At 36.5% G+C, this 26,671-nt stretch overlaps 1 protein-coding gene across 1 annotated transcript; it reads left to right on the forward strand.

Moving 5' to 3' along the window:
• The first annotated feature begins 2,262 nt into the window (after nucleotides 1-2,262).
• Nucleotides 2,263-26,423, forward strand: LOC102949687. Its single transcript, XM_042959605.1, is given in 6 exon segments — nucleotides 2,263-2,332; nucleotides 2,335-2,683; nucleotides 21,475-21,487; nucleotides 24,117-24,305; nucleotides 24,403-24,431; nucleotides 26,273-26,423. Coding segments are annotated over 6 exon segments (792 nt in total). The 5' UTR covers nucleotides 2,263-2,271.
• Nucleotides 26,424-26,671: the final 248 nt, after the last annotated feature.

Here is a 26,671-nt window from a genome sequence, read left to right on the forward strand (position 1 = left end):
GTCAGGTTTAGAGACAGATTCCATTCTCCAAGATACAAACATTTAAACATATAGTAACAGTGACTGATGATAAGGGTAATAATAGAATTGCACCATAGAAACATGAGTGGAGAAAAAACTACCATAAGGAGGTCAAACAAGATTTATAGATGATGTGGCAATAGAAAAATTCTAGAATGGGGAGAAGTTTACCCCCTAGAAAAGCAGAACTTGGGCAGTGTAAACCAAGGAAGCACTGTGAGCAAAGACAGGGTGGTATGAACAAATGTCAATGTTTCCATCTGAAAAAGAAGCTAAAAATGTGAAAACATCAAATTAGTCCTGCTATGAGATTTTATCTTAACCTTAAATACCAAACAAAACAACAATAACAAACTTTTTAAATTTATTTTTACTTTTTAATGTTTTTATTTATTTTTGAGAGAAAGAGGAGAGAATTCTAGTCGGTGGGGGGGGGGGCAGAAAGAGAGGGAAGGGAAGAATCCCAAGCAGACCCCACACTGTCAGTGCAGAGCCCTCCTAGGGCTCAAACCCACAAACCACGAGATCATGACCTGAGCTGAAATCAAGAGTTGGACGCTTAACCAAGAGCCACCCAGGCACCCCAATAATAATAAAATTTGATTTTGGATTAGACAAAGTATGTTCTGTATATATTAAAATATCAGTGGATTAATCCACTTTATTCAAGATTACCTGTTGGTTGACTGTTCTACCAAATGCTTGACCAGCCATTGAGCATGCGATGATGAATAAAGTAGACACAATCCCTGACACAGACAGTTTATCATCTAGTGGAGAAACAGACATTGAATAACATCAGATAGATAATGTATAGTTTCTAATGTGGTAAGTAGTTTAATAATGCAGTGAACGAAAGAGATGTTTCAGCATAACATTTGCTGGGATTGGTGAACAAGGTCAAGAGAAAAATTCAACCCAGGAATGAATACATACAAAATAAGCAGAGGGGATAAAAGTAGAAACTGTCAAGTGTTTAATTTAAAAAAGAGACAAACATCTGCTTTGGCAAGAGGCTATTGAAAAGGGTTTGAAACATTATATTTGGCTCAAAGTATAAATAGGATTACCCGTGTTGATGTTACTATTCGTTTTAAATTAGTTCAGTGAGTTCCCTAAAATAACAAAGATCCAAATTATGAGTGTGATATTCCTCCTCATTTTGTTTTATAGATTTATCTGATACATGCAGTTTGCTTCTAAATATATTTTAAAGATATTAATAAACTAAAATATTCACAAAGATGGATGCCCAAGACCTGCAAATCATGCTGTATGTAGTAATGGGTAACAAAAGAAAAAAAAAAAATGCTCCACACCTGGAAGTGGAATGGAATGGTTATAAGAGCTACATCAGACATTATTTTCAGTCCAGCCCTTTCAAGTACTGCCATACCTTTTGGAGCAATTGATTTAATTTCTCTAAGCCTTAATTTGGTAATCTTTATTGGAGAGAAAAATATAACCTATTTCTGGGGCACCTGGATAACTTAGTCGGTTAGGCATCCAACTCTTGATTTTGGCTCAGTATCTCAAGGTTCTTGAGCCCTGAGTATGGCTCCACACTGACAATGTGGATCCCTGTCTCTCTCTCTCTCCCTCTCTCTCTCTGCCCTGCCTCCTGCTTGCTTGCTCTCTCTGAAAATCAACAAACTTTTAAAACAATGTGTGTGTGTGTGTGTGTGTGTATGTATGTGTGTGTGTGTGTGTGTGTGTGTGTGTGTGTGTGTATATATATAAAACACCTATTATGTTATTGTGAAGATTAAATAATATAATACGTGTAATATGTTCGGAATAATACCTGTCATGTAGTACATGTTCGACAAATGTTAGCCAGTATATATTTGATGTCTGCTAATTCTGATAACCTACTATGCTTTCCTAATCTTCAACTTGTTGCACTTGCCTGGCCTCGTTCTTTAGGAAACTGCTTTTCTTCCACTGCAATCCTATAATTCTTGTGGAGCTCCCAACCAAAGCACCCATCTTCCAGATGATGGAGGTGGCCTTGCACCCCAAGCCTAAAGAACCATAATGCTGCATCACCTTGGCCAAAGATTGGTAATGGATCATTATGTGAATGTAGCTGGCCAGTTAGAATCCTTCCCTGTTGTTTTTATGTGCTAAGCTGCAGGAAACTTTCTCACGTTTCAGACTGTCACGGTGTGCTTCAGAGCTAGAGAGGCCATGTCTGTTATCACATATATCATATTGCATATGTATCATATAGGGCAACAGAAGCAACAAATGCGGAATTTAGCTAGGACTCCCAATCTTATAAAACATTCCCCTTCTGAAGATGGAATGTCCTAGCATCTCCAATGGAAGATTTTGAGAGAGAACTGAAGGCAGAAGCTAGTCTAATGGACTACATAACTAGTCGTGATAGTACATCTGATTCTAAAAGTTCATCATCTTCAGGTAGTGAGGATAGTTCCAGTGACTCAGACAATGAAGAGTACAGATCCTCTCCTTCTGAGCCAGGAACTTGTATCTCAGGACATCCTGTCATGTCTGCCATGCCACAGTGCAGGATTCCTGATATGGATGCTGGCCTGAATAGATCTCATGAGAACAGTGGCCTTCTGATGAGTACTTTAAGAAATGATTTGCAGCTGAATGAATCAGGAAGTGACAGTGATGATGGAAGAAACTTTCAGCTATATATATATATATATATATATATATATATATATATAACATGTAAGACGTGGGATAATTTATTTTATTCTAAGAGTAAAAATTTCTAAGACTGAAGAAAATGTCTCTTAACTTTTGATAATAAAAGAAATTAAATTTGATTCAGAACAACAACAACAACAACAACAAAAATGGCCACCGGGCACATATGGAGCCCTGCATACAGCAGGTGCAAGGAAGTGTGGGCCTCTCTCTTCTCAACCTAACCCCAACACCTGAGTAAATGAAGCCAACACCCTAACAGAAGTAAAAGTGAGAGATGGGGAGAGTCATGATGAGAAACAGTTCAAGCCCAATCTCTTAGAGACCCAAAGCTTCTCTGGCCCTTGCAGTTTTTCCTTCATTTATGGGAAAATCACCAGTGTCCTGGCGATAAATTTCTATGTGCTGCTTAAGTCAGTTTGGACTGGGTTTCTTTTACTTGAAACTGAAATTGTTCAAACTACTACTGTTGTCATATAATGGCTATTGGTGAATGGCTACTGAGCATGATACTTAGGAACTAATAACTTTTCAGTAAATATTTTGAAATGAATTGAGTGATTTTTTTCATATTGATGAGTTGGAAGCTGTTTTCTGCATTAATATATGATTATCAAGGATGAAACAAAGTATATTCAGAATTAATTAAAATTCAGGATCAGAATGTATTGGAAAAAAATAGCATAGGAGAAATAGTCGAGTCTTTCAGGTGAAATGGACTTAAATTCAAACCCTCTTTTATCACTTATTAGTTGTGTGGCCTTGGGAAGAGCCCTTAATTTCTGAGATCAATTCTCCCTGTAAAATAAAGAAAATCAGTACTTTGATATAATGTTATTGTATTAGCATAAATATTTAGTATCCTATACCTTCTCCAACTATCATGAATCTAGGTTCTTTGATTGTATAATCATTTTTTGCATAAGATACAACATACTAATGTTACAAAGCCATATTATAAAAAAATGAAATAAATTCAAAAGACCATATAGTAAACTCCAACTATACTTTTATTTCAAAAGTTTCTAGAGAAAATTTAATTTGGTGTGCATTATTTTTAGTATTTTTAAGTAACTGTTTTCAATGAATAGAATGCCATTTTAAATACATGTTAACACTCTTTTAGGAAAATTGTAATACATATCTTGGCAAGCTTTGTTTTGTTTGTTTTATTTTAGAGAGAGAGTGCACATGAGCGGGGGAGAGGAGCAGAGGGAGAGAGACAGAAACTTAAGCAGGCTCCATGCTTAGCATGGAGCCTGATCTGGGTCTCCATGTCATGATCGTGAGACTGTGACCTGAGCCGAAATCAAGAGTTGGGCACTGAACCAACTGAACATGGCAAGCTTTAATTATTGACTAACTACACTGACTTTTCTGGTAATGACTCATGAGTTATTTCCATACCCCAATTTTTAAGTATATTTCATTGATAACAATTTTCTTTGTATGTTTTAGTATTCTTAGTGAAGTTCTTTGCATAGCCAATAATCGGGGTAGTAAAGCTTAAATCACAGAATCACTGCAGCCCTTGCCTTCTTTTGAATGCTTATCTTTCCTGATAATCAAGGGTATTATTTCCCATAGGCAGCCTCGTACATCTATGACATATTAGAAACTGTCTTTAAAAATCATTTTCCATTACCAAGGGAGTTTGGGATAATGGAATGTGTAGTCACTTTCAATTTGTGTCAAATTTTCTGATGCATTTGTACCACCAACATTTTATCAGCTTGTCACTAGAACAAATGAAGTTGCAAATTGCATTGACTTTTTTTCATGAAATCTTTGAAACTGTTTATTTTTAACATGACTTCTCTCCTTTTTATTTCTATAGTGTAGCAGGCTTGATTTTCAACTTTCAGGGTCTTTGTCACTTAGTGAGTATGGCATTCGGGAGCAATAATTTCCTGGGGCCTTGAAGGTTTTGGGAGAAAAGATTCAGGCATATAGGGCATATTAAAGCTAAATGCAGATTGAAGCAATAAGCATAGAACAATTTGATGAACTACCTGTAGGCAGGAGTGGAGAATTTCTGACACATCAGGAAAGCCATTATGTCCTGTTATGTTCAATAGCCCAGTTGGCCTAAAAGGTTACGGGTGATGTATGTTTTCATTATCTCCTATGAGCTGGATGTCTCAGAAGACCCCAGATGGCTTATTGTGGCTGCGGTTCTCTTCATTTGCACTATAGCAACCTCTGTCGCATCACACCAATATGTTTGTGAGGGTCAGTTTGCTTTGAGGAATATTGTCCCGTGATCTCTGTAATATTCTTCTCCCTGAAAATCTGCAAGGAGTTACCGCCTGGAGAATAACTGAAAGCTCTTCAAAAACACATCTTGATTTCCTGAGTGTCATCTGTCACTGTAAAAGCAATAATAGCAATAAAACATCAATGACATTAGTTATCGTTTGTTGAACATACATTATGTACCAGGCATGCCTTACATACAGTACTTCATTATATGTTCTTTAACATATCCTGTTAAACCAGGTGTCATGATTTATATTTCACATATAAAAAAATAAGATGACATTAAGAAAGTAACTTGTCTAAAACTTGTCCTAGATGCATTAGAGATAGCATTCAAACCACAGGTCTCCCTGACTCTAGAAAATTCTTAACAACTGCAGATCATATTTAGTTCAGCATGAAGAAGCTCACAGTCTAGTTAAAGAGAAAAATATATGTAAATGATACCTATTATACAATAATTTCATTTAAAAAGCATGTGTGTTTAAAGGGCAAGGGAAACAATATGTATTAAGAGCTGTTTATACGTATCTTTAGGGGAAGTAATTAAATCTAAGGAAGGGATCAGAAAATCCATAGAAAAGAGTAATTTAGCATTGGAAACACAGTACCATAAGAACTGGAACCAGTCAATGTTTAAGCAAAGGCCCAGAATAAGCCCTGAAATTACAATGTGTTGGGGGAGCAGTAAAAAAGTCACGGGTGGCATAGGAATTGAAACACTCAAATGTCTACACCTGTCTATATAAGCATAGGAAAACTAAAGGTGCAGAAGATCAGACTTAAGATGAGAGAGAACAGGAGAGACTGAAGGAAGACTTTCTCTATTTTTTTTTTAAGTGAAGTCAATGAAAATATAAATTTATGGGAGACCTTTTTAAAAATTTTTTTAACATTTATTCAATTTTGAAAGATGAAGAGAGACAGCATGAGCAGGGGAGGGGCACAGAGAGAGGGAGGCAGAGGGAGACACAGGATCGGAAGGAGGCTCCAGACTCTGAGCTGTCAGCACAGAGCCTGACGTGGGGCTTGAATTCACAGACCAAGAGATCATGACCTGAGCTGAAGTCGGACCCTTAACCAACTGAGCCACCCAGGTGCCCCAGAGAGACCTTTATTTTTAAAATAAAATGCAAAGATTGATACCTGTCTTACCTATGATGTGGGATTATTATAACATTTAAACAATTATTATATAGATAAAAGCAGATGTTTTAGGATATGCAGCTTGCCTGTCTTGGCCATGACTGTCTCCTGTCATCTTGAAATTTTTTTTTTCATTTTTTTCCAAAAGGAAATTAGATAAAATGAATAAACCAAGCTGTATTCATTTTAATGTTGTTTCATATTTACTAACATTTCTTTGTATACTCATTCAAGAAACATTCCACATGGAGTAAAAATGAGGCAGAGGAGACCCCAGTATCTGGCACAGACTATTTATATAAAAGCCTCTCCTTAACTAGTAAAGTCAATTTTGCAGAAATGTCCAGTGCAAACATCATGGTATTTAATAAATAGATGGAATGTCCTTTAAGATGAATCCAATATTAAGTTTGGTCTTCTGCTACAAACAAGTATTCCTTCACTTAAAATGACCTTGTGTCATATGTGTAAAAAGTTTGCTCTAATACAATGGGACTAATCCATTTGTCTTAGAAAGCCGTGCGTTTGTTTTAGAAGAAGAATTTCTCTTTCATTACATAGGCTATTATTTGCTTTGTCAAATCCCTCTTGGCCTTGAGCACACTCTAGAAATAGGGATTCTTTAGAATTGCTGATAAGGATGTTCTACTAAATATTACCCTTTATAAATCTTTCAGGAGGCTCAGGAATTGGTGAAGCAATCTAAAGATTTATATAAGGAGACGTACAAATCTAGCCAAATGAGGACACATCTGGGATGTATCTGGGTCTGCCCTCTCAAGGGCCTGTGCTATATAATGCTGATTCCTTTTTTTTTTTATTTTGGAAAGGCAACAATACATATGTACTCCTTTAACTTTTTGACATCTTTGTTGATGTCTAATTGATACGTAATGAACTGTACATATTTAAAGCATATGATTTCATAGTTTTGATGTATGTATATATCCATGACACCATCACTACAATCAAGATAATGAGCACATCCATCACCCCCAAAAGTTTCCTCTTGCCTATTATTTCTTCCCAACCCTTGGTGTCCCATCCTTACAACACCTGATCTGCTTTCTATCATAATTCGTTTCCATTTTCTATAATTCTATAGATTCTATAATTTTCTATAATTTTATATAAATGGAATCATACAGCATGTTGTCTAACTTATTTCACCTCAGCATAATTATTTGAAGATTTATCTATATTATAGCATACATGGGTAGTTTATTCCTTTTTGTTTCTGGAGTAGTTATTGTGTGAGTATATCAGAGTTTGTTCATCCATTCTCCTTTGGCAGGTATAACTCCCTTGAACTTAATGTACCCTTTGTGATCTTTTCTTTCATGTCTCTGCTATTATAAATTCTTTGTGAAAAAGCATTTCAAAAGCTAGGTTCTCCACTGTCTCTTAATCATAGAGAGGAAAGAAGTACCTTAAGGATACACGGGGGTATAATTACAGTATTTATGATGATGATAATTAATAATAATAATAATAATAATAATAATGTGCTTTTAATATGCATAGCACCAGATGAAGCTTGTTGCTGTTTCCTAAGCTGGGCATAACATCTCCCTGTTATGGGAGTCCTATTATGGGAGCATCTTAAGCTGGACTAACAACTCCCTGTTTTATTTTAAATTCTTTTACAAAGCGACCCATGGGTTATGAAGATGTGACTAAAACTATTATGATTAAATTTAATCATTCATTTAATATATTTTGAGGGCCTACTATATTTCAGGCACAGGACTAGGAAAAAGGGATTCAAAAGTAACAAAAGACACATGCTTCTTCTTTCATATTCCAAAGCGGATTTATTGTGTGCATAATAAGTTGAAGCATATATACAGGCCCTTCCAAAGCCCTGGCTTTGGCAGTATGTTCACATGGTCACGTATTTTAGAGAGGTTGCAAAATCCATCTGTTTTATTTTAATGCACTGATAAGAACCTCTATCTCTTTATACCCCAGCTTTCCTGCTACACACTTTTTCCCAAGAAGAGTAGCATTGGAATTGTCAGGACATTTTGGAGATCCAGCAAAGGGTAGTTGGTGTTGAGAAGTAGATAGATAGAAACATACATATACACATACTTACAAACATACGTACTGCATATGTATAGTTAGCATATGGTTAGCATGTAGTAGCACAGATACATGTGGTTCACAGTTAGTTCTGTGTATATTAATTTAGGACTAGTCACCCCAGGTGAGAAATGGTATGTAGAAATCCTACTGCCCACTCTGCCACCTCACTGGGTTCCATGATCAAAAGGTGCCTATCTATAAACTGTTACACAGTATACAGTTGTCTAGTGGTGCTACACGCTGGAATGATGTGGATGGTGGAAGAGCAATTAGAATTGAAATGGTTAGACCCAGAAGTTGTGTGTGTGTGTGTGTGTGTGTGTGTGAGAGAGAGAGAGAGAGAGACAAGTGAGGTTGGGGGGAGAAGAAAGGGAGAAAGATGTTAGGCTGATTGATTGGTAAAACTATAATGTTATTTCTCTGTGTATAGGATATTTGTACTATTTTCAACTTTCAATATTTTATTTTGATGTGATTTATTTTCTCATTTTATTTTTTTAAAGTTCATTTTGAGAGAGAGAGAGAGAGAGAGAGAGAGAGAGAGAGAGAGAGAGCGCACATATGTGAGTGGGGCAGGGGCAGAGAGAGAGGCAGAGAAAGAGGGAGAGAGAGAATCTCAAGCTGATTCCACACTATCAGGGCAGAGCCCAACACGGTGGCTTAAACTCACTAATTGTGAGATCATGACCTGAGCAGAAATCAAGAGTTGGATGCTTAAACAACTGAGCCATTCAGGCACCCCTATTTTCTCATTTTAAATAAATATTAACATGTGACTTTGATTTTCTATTTCTTATTTTGGATTATATTTATTTGAGTCCTCCCCCAACTTATAAATACTTGAGGCAACACAAAAGTAGAATCCATTGCTGTTTATATGTTACAGTCCATCAGGAAGACAGGCCAATAAGCATACATTTAAAATACAAGGTTATAAAGGTTAGATAAAAGAACTTCAAGGAGCGTACAGGACAGGAATAAATTCTTACTTGAATTCTTGGAGAAAGTGGTGTTAAAGCTGAGATGTAGTGTAAGTTGACCAAAGATATATATGTCCTATGTGTCCCTGTACCTGTGTGTGGGGTAGGAGAGAAAGATAGGAGGGTGTTGATAGATGTTTTACTTTCCCCTTAGACATACACAGTTTTAAAATATGTGGGTGGGAGGGGCGCCTGGGTGGCTCAGTCGGTTGAGCCTCCGACTTCAGCTCAGGTCACGATCTCGTGGTCCGTGAGTTCGAGCCCCGCGTCGGGCTCTGGGCTGATGGCTCAGAGCCTGGAGCCTGCTTCTGATTCTGTGTCTCCCTCTCTCTCTGCCCCTCCCCCGTTCATGCTCTGTCTGTCTCTGTCTCAAAAATAAATAAACGTTAAAAAAAAAATTAAAAAAAAAATATGTGGGTGGGTGACATAAGATCAAATTTTACATATTTTTAAACATATATTTTATATACAGTGGGTACATACATTTTATAGTTAATCCTGAGGCACATGAGTGAAGAAATGCCAAGACTTTAGGCAGAGAGACCATATTTGATTATGTGTCTTCCAAAACTGTATTTCTGTCCTCTAAGGCAGATGTTCTTAATTCTCTAGAGGCAGTTGTCAAGGAGCAGTTTTCAAACACAGTGGCATTTAGTGAAGGAAGGGTCCTTAAAGTAGTGAATGGTATCTGGGATTCCATTTTAAACACTAATGCAATGTAGGCCCCACCCACTTAATCGATGTTTGTTATAGGGAGAGGATCAGAAATAATGGGCTGATGTGTCCATTTTCTACTATTTAATTTGCTTTGCCAACTTGACAAATTATTTCTGTCCTCTAAACTTCAGTTTCCTTATGTTCACAATAGGGGTAAAAATCCCTACCTTATAGGTTGGTTTGAGAACAAGAGGACCTAATAAGATAATCCAGGAGAGAAGTGCCTAGCATAAAATAAATGTTAAGTAAGTTTCAAACGAATATGCACTTTAAAAGTTCTACCATTTTAGGATTAAAAATTTAATTGTAAGATTGGAAATCATAAAACTCCTGGAAGAAAACAAAGACAGTAAGCTCTTTGAGATAGGTCTTTGCTATAGTTTTTTGGATCTGTTCCTGAGGCAAGAACAACAAAAGCAAAAATAAACCAAAGGGACTGCTTCAAACTAAAATCTTTTGGACAGCAAAGGAAATCATCCACAAAACAGAAAGGCAGTCTCCTGAATGGGAGAAGATATGTATGTAAATGATATGTATGATAAGGGGTTAGTTTCCAAAATGTATAAAGAACTTGCACAACTCAAAATAGGTAGGTAGGTAGGTAGGTAGGTAGGTAGGTATGTAGGTAGGTAGGTAGGTAAGTAATGATAGATAGTTAGAGATAGAGATATATCTAAACAAACAAACAAACAAACAAACAGTCCAATTAAAGATGGGCAGAGGTGGGGCGCCTGTGTGGTTCAGTCGGTTGAGCGACAGATTTTGGCTCAGATCATGATCTCACTGTTCATGGATTCAAGCCCCATATTGGGCTCTGTGCTGACAGCTCAGAGCCTGGAGCCTACTTTGGATTCTGTGTCTCCCTCTCTGTCTGCCCCTCTCCTGCTCATGCTCGCTCTCTCTCTCTCTCTCTCTCTCAAAAATAAACATTAAAAAAATTATTAAAAAAGATGGGCAGAGAACCTTAATAGACATTTCTCCAAAGACATAAAGAAGGCGAACAGAAACATGAAGAGATGCTCAGTGTCACTCATCATCAAGGAAAAGCAAATCAAAAATGAAATATCACTTCACACCTGTAAGAATGGGTATTATAAAAATACAAGAAATTAGTGCTGGCAAGGATGTGGACAAAAGGGAACCCTCCTGCACTGTTGGTGAGAATGTAAATTGGTACAGCGATTATAGAAAACAATATGGAAGTTCCTCAATTAAAAGTATAACTACTATATGATCCAGCAATTTTATTTCTGGATATTTATCTGAAGAAAATGAAAATACTAATTAGAAAAGATAGGTGCACCCCTGTGTTCACTGAAGCATTATTTACAACAGCCAACATATGAAAGCAACCTAAATGTCCCATTGATAGGAAATGGATAAAGATACATATACACACGCACACATATATAATACACATATACACAATGAAATATTGCAACGGAATATTCCTTAGCCAAGAAAAGAATGAAATCTTGCCATTTGTAAAACATGGATAATAATAGAGGGCATTATGCTAAGTGCAACAAGTCAGAGAAATCACTATTGACAGTGACAGATGAATATGAAGACCACAGTGATATGGAACATTCATATGAACTCAGTTTCTCAAATGAATCCAAGATAATGGTACCATCATCTTGTACAAAGTATGGTCTCTATCGTTTTAGAAAGAGGTGTATCATCTTTGAATATTAAGTAAATATTAGGGTATTCTCAGAGGGATATAAAATAAGCTTTCAGTGACCTGTTAAAGTTACTCTTTTAGTGGACTTCTGAGCGTTATTCAATTTTTTATTAAGTGAATTAATTCAAAGAGACATTATACATGTAGGGGGAAAAAAAAAAAGAAAAAAAGTACCTCATCAAGAATATAAGAGAGGAGCTATTGACAGTATCTCATTATAAAATGATAGAACTTTTCTTTTTTTAACTGAACTGTAGTTAACATATAATATTATATTATATTCAGGTATATAACATAGTGATTCAAAATTTATATATATTATGAAGTGATCACCGTAATAAATCTAGCCGCCATCTGTCACCAAACACACTGACTGTATTCCCTATGTTGTACATTATATCCCTGTGACTTACTTATTTTGTAACTGGAAGTCTGTACCTTTTAATACCCATCACATATTTCACCCAGCACCCAACCCCTCTCTTCTGGCAACCACCAGATAGTTCTCTGTACCTAGAAATCTTCTTCTGTTTTGTTTGCTTTGTTCTTTATAGATTACACATATAAGTGAAAGCATGTGGTATTTGTCTTTCTCTGACTTGCTGCCCTTAGCATAATGCCATCTATTATCATCCATGTTTTACACATGGCAAGACTTCCTTCTTTTTCAGGAGTGTCCAAACTGGGCACTTGGCATGGATTATCTTGTTTAATTTCCATAACAGTAACTTGGGGTTGATATTATTATTTTCACTTTTGAAATGAAATACTTAGGCAGATTTGGAAACTAACTTTTTAAAAAGGATTCTTAGGGGGCGCCTGGGTGGCTCAGTTGGTTAAGCGTCCGACTTCAGCTCAGGTCATGATCTCGCGGTCAGTGAGTTCGAGCCCCGCGTCGGGCTCTGGGCTGATGGCTCAGAGCCTGGAGCCTGCTTCCGGTTCTGTGTCTCCCTCTCTCTCTGCCCCTCCCCCGTTCATGCTCTGTCTCTCTCTGTCTCAAAAATAAATAAACGTTAAAAAAAAATAATAAAAAAAAAATAAAAAGGATTCTTAGTTAAGAGGAGGGGGAGTGAACTTGTTTTTTCTAGGGCCCAGCTCTCAGGCTGTTGGTCTCACCATGACACAGCAACAAAGAAAGCTCTTGTTTTTAAAACAGAAGCTCAGCAACAGCCACATCCTCAAGTCATTTTCCTCTTTGGAAAAAAAAGAAAGACAATATCCTCAAAGGCCAAAAGTATCTTATCTCTGTTCTTTCAGGATCTGCACCAGTTCTACCCAATAAGGTGACCCACATATGTAAAATTACATTTTCTAGTAGGTGCATTTTTAAAAAGTTAAAAGAAATAGGTAAAATTCACTATAATAAAATTCAACTCAATAAATATATACACAATATTATTACTTCAACATAAATATAAAATTATTACTGCAAATTCTTTTCATAGTATATTTTCAGAATCTGATGTGCATTTTATACTTGCAGCATATCTGATTAGCCACATTTCAGGTCCTCAGTAGCCATAGGGGCACTGGGACCTGCCTTACTGTGCAGCACAGATTGTGTAGTTCTAGTTAGGACTAGTGATAAACTATCTCAAGCAGGGAAATTTTAGGCCTTATTCATTAAAATATCAACATGTCTACCATCATTTCTTCTATATTGCTGACCTTCTTTTCGACTCAGTGCTACATGAGGATCAATAACCTAGGTTTTAGAGTCAGGTTTCCATAAAACTCTGCTCTACCCCTTACTAGGTATGAGTCCTTGGACAAGTTATTTAACATGTCTTAGCCTCAGTTTTCTCGTTTACAAAAATGGGGAGAATGATCCCTAGCACTCAAGTTAGATATAAGTTAGATATGTCTCCTGGCACATGATACTTGCTCCATAAGTAGATGCTCTGAATGTTAAAATTTAATCTCATTTTCTTCTGTGTGAACTTGAACAGAGATTGAGTGCGCTATTCATTTTTTTTAATTGTACTCTTTTTTTTTTTAGGTTTATTTATTTTGAGAGACAGAGGGAGAAAGAGAGCACATGAGCAGGGGAGGGGCAGAGAGAGGGAGAGACAGAATCCTAAACAGGCCCCACATTTTCAGCACAGAGCCCTAGGTGAAGCTCAAACTCATGAACTGTGAGATCATGACCTGAGCTGAGATCAACATTTGGATGCTTCACTGACTGAACCACCCAGGCACCCCGAATGCACTATTCTTGACACAGATATTCTATATCATTTACTGTTCTACATATGACACTCCTCCCTCCACCCTGGCTCCACCTCATTGCTGCACCCATAATCGTGAATATGGGTTAGTCAATCACTCACCCTCTGTGAGTAGGTAAAAATCGGTATGGGTTTCATACATGTTGTTGAATTTGTTTCCTGATGTATTGGAGTTTCCTGCAGAATGACCCATGTGGGCTAGTTGGGATAATTTATAACCTTTTAGAAATCCCATTAACTCGCTTACAGATGAATATTCTGTAGTACTGAGCTCTTTAAGTATTTAAATTCTTTAAGGCCCATCTACTATCATCTAGAACAAAAGGAAACTATCGTCCTTCTACCCATGCTGTTCCTTCTTCCCAAGTGAAACAAGTTATTACAAGTCCCCACATACTTTCTCTTGGTTTCTCCTGGTCCTAAGCTAATTGCATAGGTCACCTTGCTCAAATGCTAGAAAGTGCTGAAGGCCAGTGTATGAGCCTCAAGATTTCTTCCCAACAATATGTATAAAATTCCTACTGAAGAAGCGGGAGCTCTGTGTTCAAAACTCAGCATGCTATTTATAGTGTTTCTCCCATTTCAACCTATCTGAGAAGGACCAGCTTCTTACTACTCTCTCCCAAAGCTGTTAAATCAGAATCAGGTGTTTATCCTCAAAGAACTTATTATCCCCTTCTTAAAACCCAGTCTGGGGCACCTTGGTGGCTCAGTAAACCAACTGAGCATCTGACTTTTGATTTTGGCTCAGGTCATGAAGTCATGGTCCTGAGATGCAAGCCTGCATTTGGGCTCCGTGCAAGGCGTGAAGCCTGTTTAAGATTCTCTCTCCCTCTCCTTCTGTCCCTCCCCTGCTCACACTCCCTCTCTCTCTTTTAAAAAAATAAAAATTAAAAACAACCAGTGAGAGATGGGGTGGAGAATTCCAAGAAGAACTATCTCAATAATTTTCCTTTCTGAAAAAGACATGCTAAAGAAATCATACAGTTATTCTCAATGTGTAGTTTTGACTAATGCAAAATTGCCATTCTATTAATTGTAGCTTTTAACTCAAAATATAGCAATATTCGCATTCTAGCCTTCATTTCCCAAAGAAAAACCCACATTTAGGGTAAGATTATCTTATCCTCTCAATAGTTTGTTAATAACAAATAAAATTTAAGAAATATTCATTAAAATGTTACTATTGCTTGAAGTGTGTATTTTAATATCAAATTAGTAAAACATGGTATTTACATATTTTATAAACAGGATCACTAAAGTGTGTGTGTGTGTGCACGTGCACGCAGGCACATGTGCGTGAATGCACGTATATGTATGTATGTAATTTATGTGCTAGTCTAGTATTAAAAGGTTTGGCAGAAAATGAGAGAAATAGGAGTGTAAATAAGTCATATAAATATGACCATCCAAAATTCATCAAATATTTTATAATTCTTTTTAATTCTTACTCTTAGGTTGTGAACAAAATTGCTTTGCCATAATCTTGTCTTTTATATATGAGGAAGCTAAGGTCTTGAGCATTTATGTTGTTTTCTTAAGGATAAATTTTGGCCAAGAAAAGGATGTCACTTCACCCATACTACCACATCTGTTGAAAATTTATGATGAATTAATTAACAATTAACATGGCTAAACACCATTGTATAGATATTCACAAGACTTGCTTTGCTAAATAAAACCTTTTCCTTAGAGCGATAGTCTTATTTGTAAATGTAAATGCATTTTTGAGGCTCTACACATCGGCTTCATCTCTTGGAGAGGTGATATTTGTTGTACTGGAGAGCATCATTTAATGTCAGCTTCTTACTCTCTAATCAGGGCTCTACCACTTTTTGGCTGTATGACATTGGAACATTCCCTTCATATCTCTTATCTTCACTGTCTGCCAGAAAAGTAATTATTTATTCCCTGACCTCTTCCTGACAGTATTATAAAGCACAAATAAATATGGTATTTGAATGTTTGCTGACAATATTGAGACCATATACAAGCCATAGGGCATTCTTACCACTCCTTTGCTCACTGAGCTTGGTAACTCAGTGCGGCCCTGTGATGTAGACACAAGCCTTGGGAATAGATTGTCCTGGGTTAGAATCATTACTTTGACCTTCACTAGATCTGAAACCTTGCGGGGCAGGGGGGGGGGGGGAGGTGGTGGCATTTAACTTTCTGAACCTCATTTTCTTCTTCTGTGAAATGGCTACTTTGACCTCTCAGTGTTCTTCTGAATATGATGGCTGCTGAGAAATGCACCTCAATCCCCTGAGGTTGATTAACATGGTAACTGAAAGAAACCCACTCTGTAAGTTATCTTATGGCAAACTGCTATCACTTCTTTATCTTTCATTCTATTATTTTCCAGCAAAAGCAAAGCATATCCAGCCTTTAACTTACAAAAGAAACCAACCTCAAGAGATCTAAGCATATTTCTCACTTTATGAGGTAGCTAAAGTATCCTTTGAAAAGAAAGACCAATCCACTGCTAATCTCTGGCCTCTTAGTTGTCACCATGATATTATTCCTCTTCCCAAACCATTTTTTGTTTACATTTAATAACATTTGAGAGAATCATTAAACCACTAATCCTTGTAGGACAAGAAAAAAAAAGAAAAAAAATATATAGAGAGAGTTAAAAGGGATATAGTCAGATATTCAAACTGTTGTTTTGTATCAACACCTTTGTTGGCTGCAACAGGTGCAGATGGAAAAATAGATTGCCTATCAGAATATCTGTAAGTGACAAAACAAACCACCGTCACCACCACCATCACCAACAACAGCAAATAATTTCTGCATCATCTGCCAGAACAGTGTCATATCTCTCTCACTGAGTATTTGATTTAGACAGTTATCAGAATTAATTTGCATTACTCAAAGGGGATCAAAGGGCTGAGTTGCATTATTTACATGTCAGCTGTCCTCATTTACTATTTAAAATTATAAAGGATCCTATTCTTAGAGGGACATAAATGAGAACTGCTTTATGACCTGAAAAAAGTCACTACCATGTGCAGGTGTAACTCCACATCAGAGAACCTTTACCATTTCATTGAGCCCTTCTAGATACAAAGATGGCAACAGTTGTTTGACAATACATTAGCTAATGTCCAACATGAGAAGCATCTCTGTCATGGGAAAAGAAGTGATCATTTAGTCCTTCTCAAAGAGGGCACTGTTGATATTTTGGTAATGGGACAGTTATTCATTTTGAAGGACATTCTAGCACATTGAAAGATGTTTAGCATCCCTGTCTTAAGTACTTTGGGACAACCAAAAATACCCCCACGTTTCTAAATGCTATCTAGGGAGTATTATAGTCTGTCTTTGAGAACTGCTGAGGTAAATCAAGGTAAGGCTCATCTGGACACTAAGAGCCCATCTTTGGAATCAGAAGGATCTTTATTTGACTCTTGGCCGTGAACTTACTAGCTCCATAATCTTGGTTACTGAAGTTCCCTGAGTCTCAGTTTTATCTGTCACTTGAGGATAATAATGCCTTCTTAAGGGATCAATAATTTAATGCTGGTAAAGTCATTAACATGATGCCTGGAGGGGCACCTAGGTGGCTCTTGGTTACTGCTCAGGTCATGATCTCAGGGTTCGCAAGTCTGAGCCCTGTGTCAAGCTCCACACTGACAGTGTGGAACCTCCTTGGGATCCTCTCTCTCTCCTTCTCTCTCTCTGCCACCCCCCCTGCTCATTTGCATTCTCTCTCTCTCTCAAAGTAAATAAAGGCCAAACAAAACATGATGCTTGGCATATAAGAAATGCTTATTTAAAGAGTAGCTAATTTGACAAATGTGTTTTAATAAAAATTCATATAGGCTCAGAGAAAAAAAGTAGCTATCACAGTCAATAGTGATTATTGTAGTTGTCATGGGAAAAATGGCACTGGTGATGCTTGTGGTACACATAGGAGTATCAGTAGGTAAGGTGTTTCAGATGTATATAGTACCTTACTGCCTGAATTGGAATTTCCATGCCGCTGTGTTATTTAGGCCAATTCCCTGTACAGTCTATGCTTCATATGTAAAATGAAGACAAAAATAGTGCAAACTATAATAGTTTCTTGTAAAGAATAAATAAGTATAAATACTACAAAGTGAATCAGGTTTAGAGATGCCTGTGAATTCAGTGGAGATAGGAGGGGATTGGATCATATGACTTTCTGCTTTCAAAATCTTAAGCCACGTTAGGTTCAATTGCTTTTGTGCTGCTGGCTCCACAGTAACTAGTCACTGTCTTACAGAGGTATGTCAGGGTGGCTCAACTGAAGGTACTGTTGTTTTCTCAGGTAATTAGATCTGGCTCAGACAGTCTTCACTTTCAAGACAGTTTAGTATTTAAGATGTATTCTAGATTCTAGCCAAGGTAATTAGTTCTCAGAATACCAAACAGCCATGATTATAACAGGATCTTCTCTTGGATGTGGTACAATATGAAGGCTACAGGAGAGAGTTTGTGTGAAATCCTAAAGGGAAAAGAATGAAGCTGTTAATAGTTCAGCTTCAGCACATCCATGAATACGTATGTTTTCATCCTAATGGAAAATAAATTGTCAGAATGTTTGTAATGTTAGCCACTTTGGGATTAATAAAGTACGTAAATCACTTTGATAAATAGTAGTTATTTGCTAACTTTGCCTCCTGATTATAAAAGGTTGTTTTGTTTTGTTTTGATTTTCTATTTAATTTTCACACTTTATGTTCCTATATGAATTTTAAAAGACAACTGGGAATTGACTTTTCAAATTAGAGTGTAGGCTGCTATGTGGTGATTTCATACAGAATCCGCAACCCCTATTCATAAATATGTTGTTGATGATCACCATATTATCTTGCTTCTCAGAACCTATAATTATTAACAGATAGAGATATGACATCCTAAATGCAGGGGGATCCTTTATCATAATATCAGCATTTTTCCACTCGGGAGTAATCTTTCTGAAAGTAATGACGCAGTATTTCAATATTTCAAAAGGATAATTTCATTCCTCTTTAGATTCCACTTATTTGTTTATTGAGTGACTACCTAATCTATGCTACATGATGCCTGACCTAGCCATGTTGAAGATATGAACATAAATGAAACTGTTTATACCCATAGAGTAGTTTAGAAGAATCATGTATTTGATAAATGTACTACACTGTGAAAAATGCAGTAAAGGAAACAGTTGGGGGTACAGGATGAGTCAAGAAGGATAGAGATGATGATGCCTTACCATAAGTCTTACAATATCACTTATATAAATAACTCAGAATAATCAGGGAATTTCAAAGCTAGAAATTAATCATTCTAGCCCTATTTCGTACTACTTCCCGCTATGCATGCCATGAGTGTTGTTTAGTAAGGACATGGGATAATGTAGACTTTCCAGTTTTATAGACAATGATCCAGTTCCTCCTGCCCCATATACTAGCTATATGACCTTGGGCAAGTTACTGTATTTTGCTTAGCTATAACTTCTTTATCTGTAAAATGGAAAAGGTAAAATACCCTTTAGGGTTGTTGTGAAGATTAAATACAGTGATTTATAGAAGAGGGAATGGCAAAATATTTAATAAATGTTAGCTGTAATTATCTTATAGTCCACAGTTTTTCTACTTTCTATTTTATCACGAATCCACTGTTTTTCTACCTTAAAATTATCGTTCATTAGAGTTTGCTTATTTGAAATGCATGTACTTCTGTATTTCTACCTATTGAAATCCAAGGTCTTAAAATGTTACTTTCTCTTCAGTGCCTTTTCAGATTTCTTTCAAATGTGTGAATATAATACAATCACTTGTGAACATGTTCCATTTTTTCCTCCTCATAACCGTATCTATTCGAGGCCAAGGTATATCATATTACCAACATAGTGTCTCAATACCAATTAGCCACAAAACGGACCCTCAATACTAATTTGTTGAAATAAATTAAGCTATAGACAGGTAGTTAATAGTTACTGGGTTTTATTCAATCAAATGTTGTACATCCTGCATTTTCATGCATTGCACATTGAGACCCCCTAAATCATTTTTCTTTATCAACTTCAAACTTTATCAGTTTAGGAAGGGCACTTCAATCCATCTGACAACGGCTCCACCTATAAGCCAGAAGTTCAGTTCATATGCATCACCACCTTTGCTTGTAAAGTAATATCCATTTGTGGAAATATTTTAATATTTTATTCACTTTGCCTTTATTACTTTATACAAATGGATGAAACAGATAAAAATGAAATTGCTGAGAGTGGTGAGGAGAAGCATAGGTTTCATAAACTCAATATAATTAAGGCAAGATTGGAGATCATTAGGCTTGCCTCAACTTTAGCCTCTATCAGGCATTCACTGGCCTTAAGCCCAATCAACTGTGTGTTCCATTATAAAGGAAAAGGATAAAACTAAAGTGCACAGTGCTAGAAATATGCATTAAACAACGAACCTAAAAGATGAGCTGCCATTAGAGATTCTGTAATTGGTTTTAACATATTGGGAATGGAACACCTATTAGAATCTGTGAATATTTTGTTCAGCTTGTGAACATTTACCATGATACGAAAGTTGGAGATTGTCTACTGTTTTATTCCTTTATATATATAAAAAAATTGAATAGTTGTAAACTTTAAGTTGCCAATATTTAAAGGAATAAATAAATCTTTCATCCCCAAATTTTACTTACCCCTGACATTATTTTTCTGACACTGTCAGCTATGCTAATTTCATAAAGAAATTTTTAGATTTAGCGAAATTGTTCAATAAATCATTTCCCTTTCTTGTAAGGATATCTCAGGTATGAATAGAAAAATAAATCAAACCCAGAAACTTTTAATTTTGATAGAGATTATAGTCATTAACTGAAATCTTGTTTTGAATTTTAAGTTATACGATTATCAATGAATTCATTATCTATGTATATCTGCAACATGGTTTTTTTTTTTTTATTAGTATGTGTGTCCTAATAAAAAAATTCTAGACCGTCTTTGGAAGAGAAGTTGAATTTCTTTCACAAATTCTACTCAAAATCATACATTTTCTAAATTTGTAAGATGTAAAGTGGCTGTTTTATGGTAGAGTATTTTAATGTTAATGTGAAACACCTGGCAATCTTCTTAGAGTGCAGATTCTGCTTTAGCAGGTCTCAGGTGAAGCCTGAGATTCTGCATTTCCAACAAGTTCTCGGCTGCTGCTGCTGCTGCTGCTGCTGCTGCTGCTTCCAGTCTGGACATATTTAATAGCAATTGGGTAGAGCACCAAATATGCAGTCAGAAAATTTTACTTCGAACATTACATCTACCATTCACTAGCTATAGAAATTAGGTTAAGTCACACCTGCTCACTTTTTCCATCTCTGTTGTTCTTACTTTATTTAGTCTAAGCCACCAACATTTCTCAGCTCTGGCATAGCCTCTTCATTGTTTTCTCAGCATCTGACCTTGCCCCTCTCCAGTCCACTCTCCAGACCACAGCTCAAGTAACAGTTCTTAAAAATACTAATCTTATCCTATGGCCAACTGCCTAACCCTCCCTTACCAGCTTTTAATGACTCTCCTCAAAGATAAAATTCCAAATTGTTACCATAATCCATTAAGTCCCAGTCTGCCTCCTTCATCTTATCTCGCTCTCTGTTCTCACTGTTGGTTAGGTTTCACCAAATGGGCTTTTCCTTTGTTGCCTAGGTGTGATCCCCAGGTAAGCAGAAACATATAACCTGGAAACTGGTTAGAGATGCCAATTCCAGATCCCACCCTTGAAACTTTCTCCCACTGGACAGGGCCTCTCCCATAAAGGCAGTGCCTATTGGGTTTTCTTTCTTTCTGATTCTCCAGCACTCAAAACACTGCCTGGCACAGTGTAGGTTTCCAATAAAAAGTTTTGAATGAATGAGAGAATAAATCCTTATAACCTCTGTATTATTTCTTTATCTGTAAAATAGATAAAATATTGCTTCCCTCACAGGTTACTTCAGATTCATTAGCATATATGAACGTAGAAAGCAGAACGCCTACTTTAAAGATATTCAAATAGGGTTTTTTAAAAGATATTAGTTTTATAAAGCACTTTTACGTCATTTTCTCAAGTATACCTACATTTTTTGCTTTTACAAAAACAGTTACTTTACGCAGCTTTGTTCATTAAGTCACTCACTCACATATATAACATTGGATGTTTGCTAACACTGTTGCTTCTACATGGGATAGTATTCCCTCTATCTGGAGTTCTAGCTGGTGACATTTCTTAAAGCCTTTACTCAATGCATCTGACAGTTGTCTCCTTCTAGTTTCGGTGTACCTTAAACTTTCCTCTTTCAAAGCACTTAAAACATTTAAAAATAATAAGTGTTTTTTTAATTTCAGAAGTAGCATAAATTTGTTATAGAAAATATTTTTAAAATGCTGATAAGTAAAAAGAAAACCTTAGTTCCTACTGTAATCAAGAGCTTTCATGATAACATAACTTCTTAAGCTCTTCCATATTCTTTAATTTTTTTTGATGTTTATTTATTTTTTGAGAGAGAGAGACAGCAAGTGGGGGAGGAACAGAGAAAGAAGGAGACACAGAATCTAAAGCAGGCTTCAGGCTCTGAGCTGTCAGAGCCCGATGCAGGGCTCGAACTCGTGAACCGTGAGATGACGACCTGAGCCGAAGTTGGACACTTAACCATTTGAACCACCCAGGCATCCCATTCCATATTCTTTAAATTGCAAAAAAAATTGCTGTAGTTTAGGTAAATTTATTTGGCATTTCCAAATTATGTACATAAGATTTTTTAATCATATTAGTTAGTTGATATTGTGCCCTATTAACGTAAATTCTCCTAACATATTATAGGAGGGCGTGTTTAATCAAGTGCATTTTGCAAGTATTCTTTTAAAGAAGTAATGAAACAGCACTAGTCATGTGGATGTAAAATTGTATTGCAATTAGGTAACATGGTAAGGACGGAGTTCCGTAAGAACATTTGATTTACAGTAGATTTCCTGTGTATTCTCTGAGCCACTTTCAGCTCTGCACCCAAGGGAACACCTAAATGCACAAAGCTACTTCCTCTTGCTATTGTAGAACCAATTAAATTAATTTGTTGGAAATAACATTGTCTATCGCTTGCACTGTGCTAGATTAGATTCTCTCTGAATCTTCCTGGGTTTCACTCTACAATGTGTATAGCACTTTGAGTTTTAGTGGCAAGAGCTGCAGTCTTCCTTTGCTTATATAAAAAAAATTGATTTTAAGTACTCCCAAGAAAATAGAGCTTTCTCAGAAACCTGCATTTACTTTGGGAGACTGCTGCATATATTTTCTGACACTTAGCATCACTTAGGATAGCAAGAAATAAAAAGAATATAGAGATTCTTTTGCATTCTGTGTATATCTCTAACTTTGGGCATTCTTTCCCATATCCATTAGGGAGAAGGAATTTCTATGGAGGACAAGATGCTACACGATAGGATAGGGAATTATAGTTGGATGAAATTATCTCATTGAATTTTTTATATTGTGTGTCCTAATGCCAAATTCATCTGTTCACTAAATGAACGTTGATGAGCACAGCTCTAACACAGGTCATAGGGAGGATACACCGGATACCTGGAATATTTATACATATGTATGTATATCTTTATAGGAATGTAAATAGAGGTGCCTGGGTGGCTCAGTTGGGTAAGCGTCTGACTTTGGCTCAGGTCATGATCTTGTGGTTTGTGGGTTCAAGCCCTGTGTTCGGCTCTAGGCTGACAGCTCAGAGCCCGGAGCCTGCTTCAGATTCTGTGTGTCTCTCTCTCTGTCCCTCCCCCATTCACACACACACACACACACACACACTCTCTCTCTCTCTCTCAAAAATAAGCATTTAAAATTTTTTTAAAGAATGTAAATATATATTTATACACATTAATTATATATATTTATTTAAAGGTATATAAATTATAAATAGACATAAATATTTAAGACAACACAAATCATTTGCATGTAAAAGTGCAATTTCTGGATTCAGTCAGTGTGTGTGCATGGAGCAGGAGAGGAATATGTAAGGAGAAGACCAGCTGGAGGTTGGGTTGCATGATTTCGAGACCAGCATATTTATTTTGAGGTGAAAAGACATACTAGTGTGAGACTAGGAGGTAAGCAAAGATCAGATAGTTAAGGGACTTCTAAAATACAGAATTTTGACATTTGGCTATAGACAGTAGGGAGGCATCCTGTCATTCAGGATGCTGTCATTGAATAGTTACCCAAAATGAAGTAGCCCTTAGTATAGTTAAGTAAGGTCTCTTTAAACTAAATAGATTTTGCATGTTTGGGTTTCGGTTTCCTTTGATAGTTTTCTGTAATTGACAGAGGCAGTGTTTCCACATTCCTGGAGACTGTAACTTGCATTATTGTGGAAGGGCTGCGGGTATGGGAAACAAGACGACTGACTTTGAACACTGATTTTGCTGTTAACCAGCGATGTAGTCTGAACCCCAGCACTTTTCTCTTCGGTGTCACTGTCTGCAAATTAGGAAGGAAAGTGTTGTTGGAATAAATAACATTAAACCTCCTTGGATTGTTCACTTTCTTTGATCTCTTGTGACTGCCACTAACAACTCTTGCCTTTTGTCTTTTAGACGATAATCCAGATTAACACTCATTCCAGGTAATATAAAACCCAACCTAAAGTTAAATAGGATTTTGAAGTTTGCTCTCACTTGGAAACAAAGTTCAAGAAGGAAAAATGTTATATGCTGCTGCTACAAACTAATTGAATTTGGAATTTGGGCAGTTTTGAAGATTGCTGCCTTATTGTTGTTGTTGTTAAAGCTGTTAGTACTATTTAAAACTGAACAAGTACGTTCCTGTTCGGCATTTGTAATAGTGTGTGGTACATAGTAAGAGCCCAGTAGAAATGATCTTCCTGATAGTGTTGCTTATGAGAAACTAATAAGCTAAATTTAGTAGTATGTATTATGTAAAGTACACATAAATTTAGTAAATGTAGTAGTACTAGTATGTAAAGTATACAACACAGCATGTCCTCAAAAATGCTAGTTTCTGACTCACCTTATAGGACCCTTGTCAACCTGTAGCTATCTATGTTGCTATTCATCTGTGCTTTTTGGGTGCTTTCCTGTAGCACCTGATCCGTTTTACAGTACAAGTGGCTGAGCTTCAGTAATGGGCAGATGACTCATTCTGAAGATTGGAGATTATGTTAAGCATCAGGGCAGTGAGGGTGGAAAATAAAAAGCTCCATAAAAGAAGAGAGAAATAGAAAACGATACATGACAGCCTCAATATTTTTGACAGACTTCTCTCTGGTTCATGAGTGAGGAGGGCAGAATGATGGATATTAAGATACCAGAGGTGGAGGTGCTACTTTTACCATTTTACCACTCAATGCATAGCAAATTGAGCCAGTGCAAAAGTAGATTTTTATTATAATGGCCAGAACCCTTCCTAGACACAGATGAAACCTCAGCCCAAAGGAAGAAAGAAGCCCTCTTGGAAGAGAAAAAAAAAAAATCACTTTGAGAATAGAAACAATACAATTCAAAATTGGATGATAAAATTTTGCTTATATTTAACTAAAGTAGACTGTTATTTAAGAATTTTGGAAAGGATATGACCTAAACTGTGCTTATTGACAGCTCTGCAAAACCTTGATAAATTAGATCTATACTATTGGCTTTGCTTTAAACCTAAGCTTGAATATGACTGCTGGATCTCCCATTACTCAGTAACTGTACAATCTGAAGAAAATGGTTGAAACTCCCAAACTTCATCTTTCTCATTTGTAAAATGAAGATACAAAACCCTAATTGCAGAGTCATGCTAAGGATTAAGTGAGATAACAGCAATGACCTTGCCTAACACAGTACCTGTTATTTAGTTGGTAATAAATCAATTTCAATTGCCCTAATGTCAGAACCTTTACACGTTGGACAATCCCATTTTACTATTTGGTCCTCAGTTTTTCTATGCCTAAAATGAGTTTTGGAGTGAGATTATTTATTAAATTTATTACAGCTCTAGCATTCTACTCTTTATGTCTCTCTATGGCTCTGTTCCCTACACATATTTACATGCTAAGAAAACTATCAATGTTCCTAAAAAAAAAAAAACAAAAAAAAAACAAAAACAAACAAACAAACAAAAAAAAAACACCTGGAATTTGGGAAATTTCAGGTATTCTACCAATGAACAGAAAGAGATCCTAGGGTCAGTAGGCAGCAAGAAGTAGCTTTTAACCTTACCTAATTTGCCATATCTATTATATGTATTGTATTTATGTCTGTAACCCAAGCCACTCCCTACTTCAGGAGACTGAGTCTAATACTAAGAATGAAGGATTCAGGACATACCAGTTTGTTTTTTGCTTTGTTTTGTTTTTTTACAGTAAAATCCTGGACTTTTTGCTTTTCCCCAGTTATTCCTATATGTTGGTATTATGGTGGTGGTAAATTACTTGCATATTTGCCTGTGTTGTCTTGTTTTAAGCTCCTTGTTCAATACCGGGACCTTGGCACTGGGAAAAGAAGCAGATTTCCAGTTTGACTTGTACAGCTCTTTCTTGGCCACATGTTTTCTTATACCTTGTTCCCCAGTTGGATCAGGTACCATTTCTTCCACAGTGGATCTAGATGTTTAACCCTATCTGACATGATATTAGTGGGTTGCATAGGTAGTCTCTGTAAAATACTCCCAAGCTAGAAAGCATGATGCTAATTTGATTCTACCAAGCAAGACACCCTGCTTCCTAACTGGGGTGGAAATTTCTTACAGTCGTGTTTACCTATATCACAGACTTCTCTGATGAGTGATGCCTGAAAATTTTCTTATCCACTCCCACAACTAGATCATGAGTGCTTGGATGGCATACACTAAGACCCAGTGTCT

Source organism: Panthera tigris, chromosome D1 (genome assembly GCF_018350195.1).
Source record: "Panthera tigris isolate Pti1 chromosome D1, P.tigris_Pti1_mat1.1, whole genome shotgun sequence".
Classification (NCBI taxonomy): domain Eukaryota; kingdom Metazoa; phylum Chordata; class Mammalia; order Carnivora; family Felidae; genus Panthera; species Panthera tigris.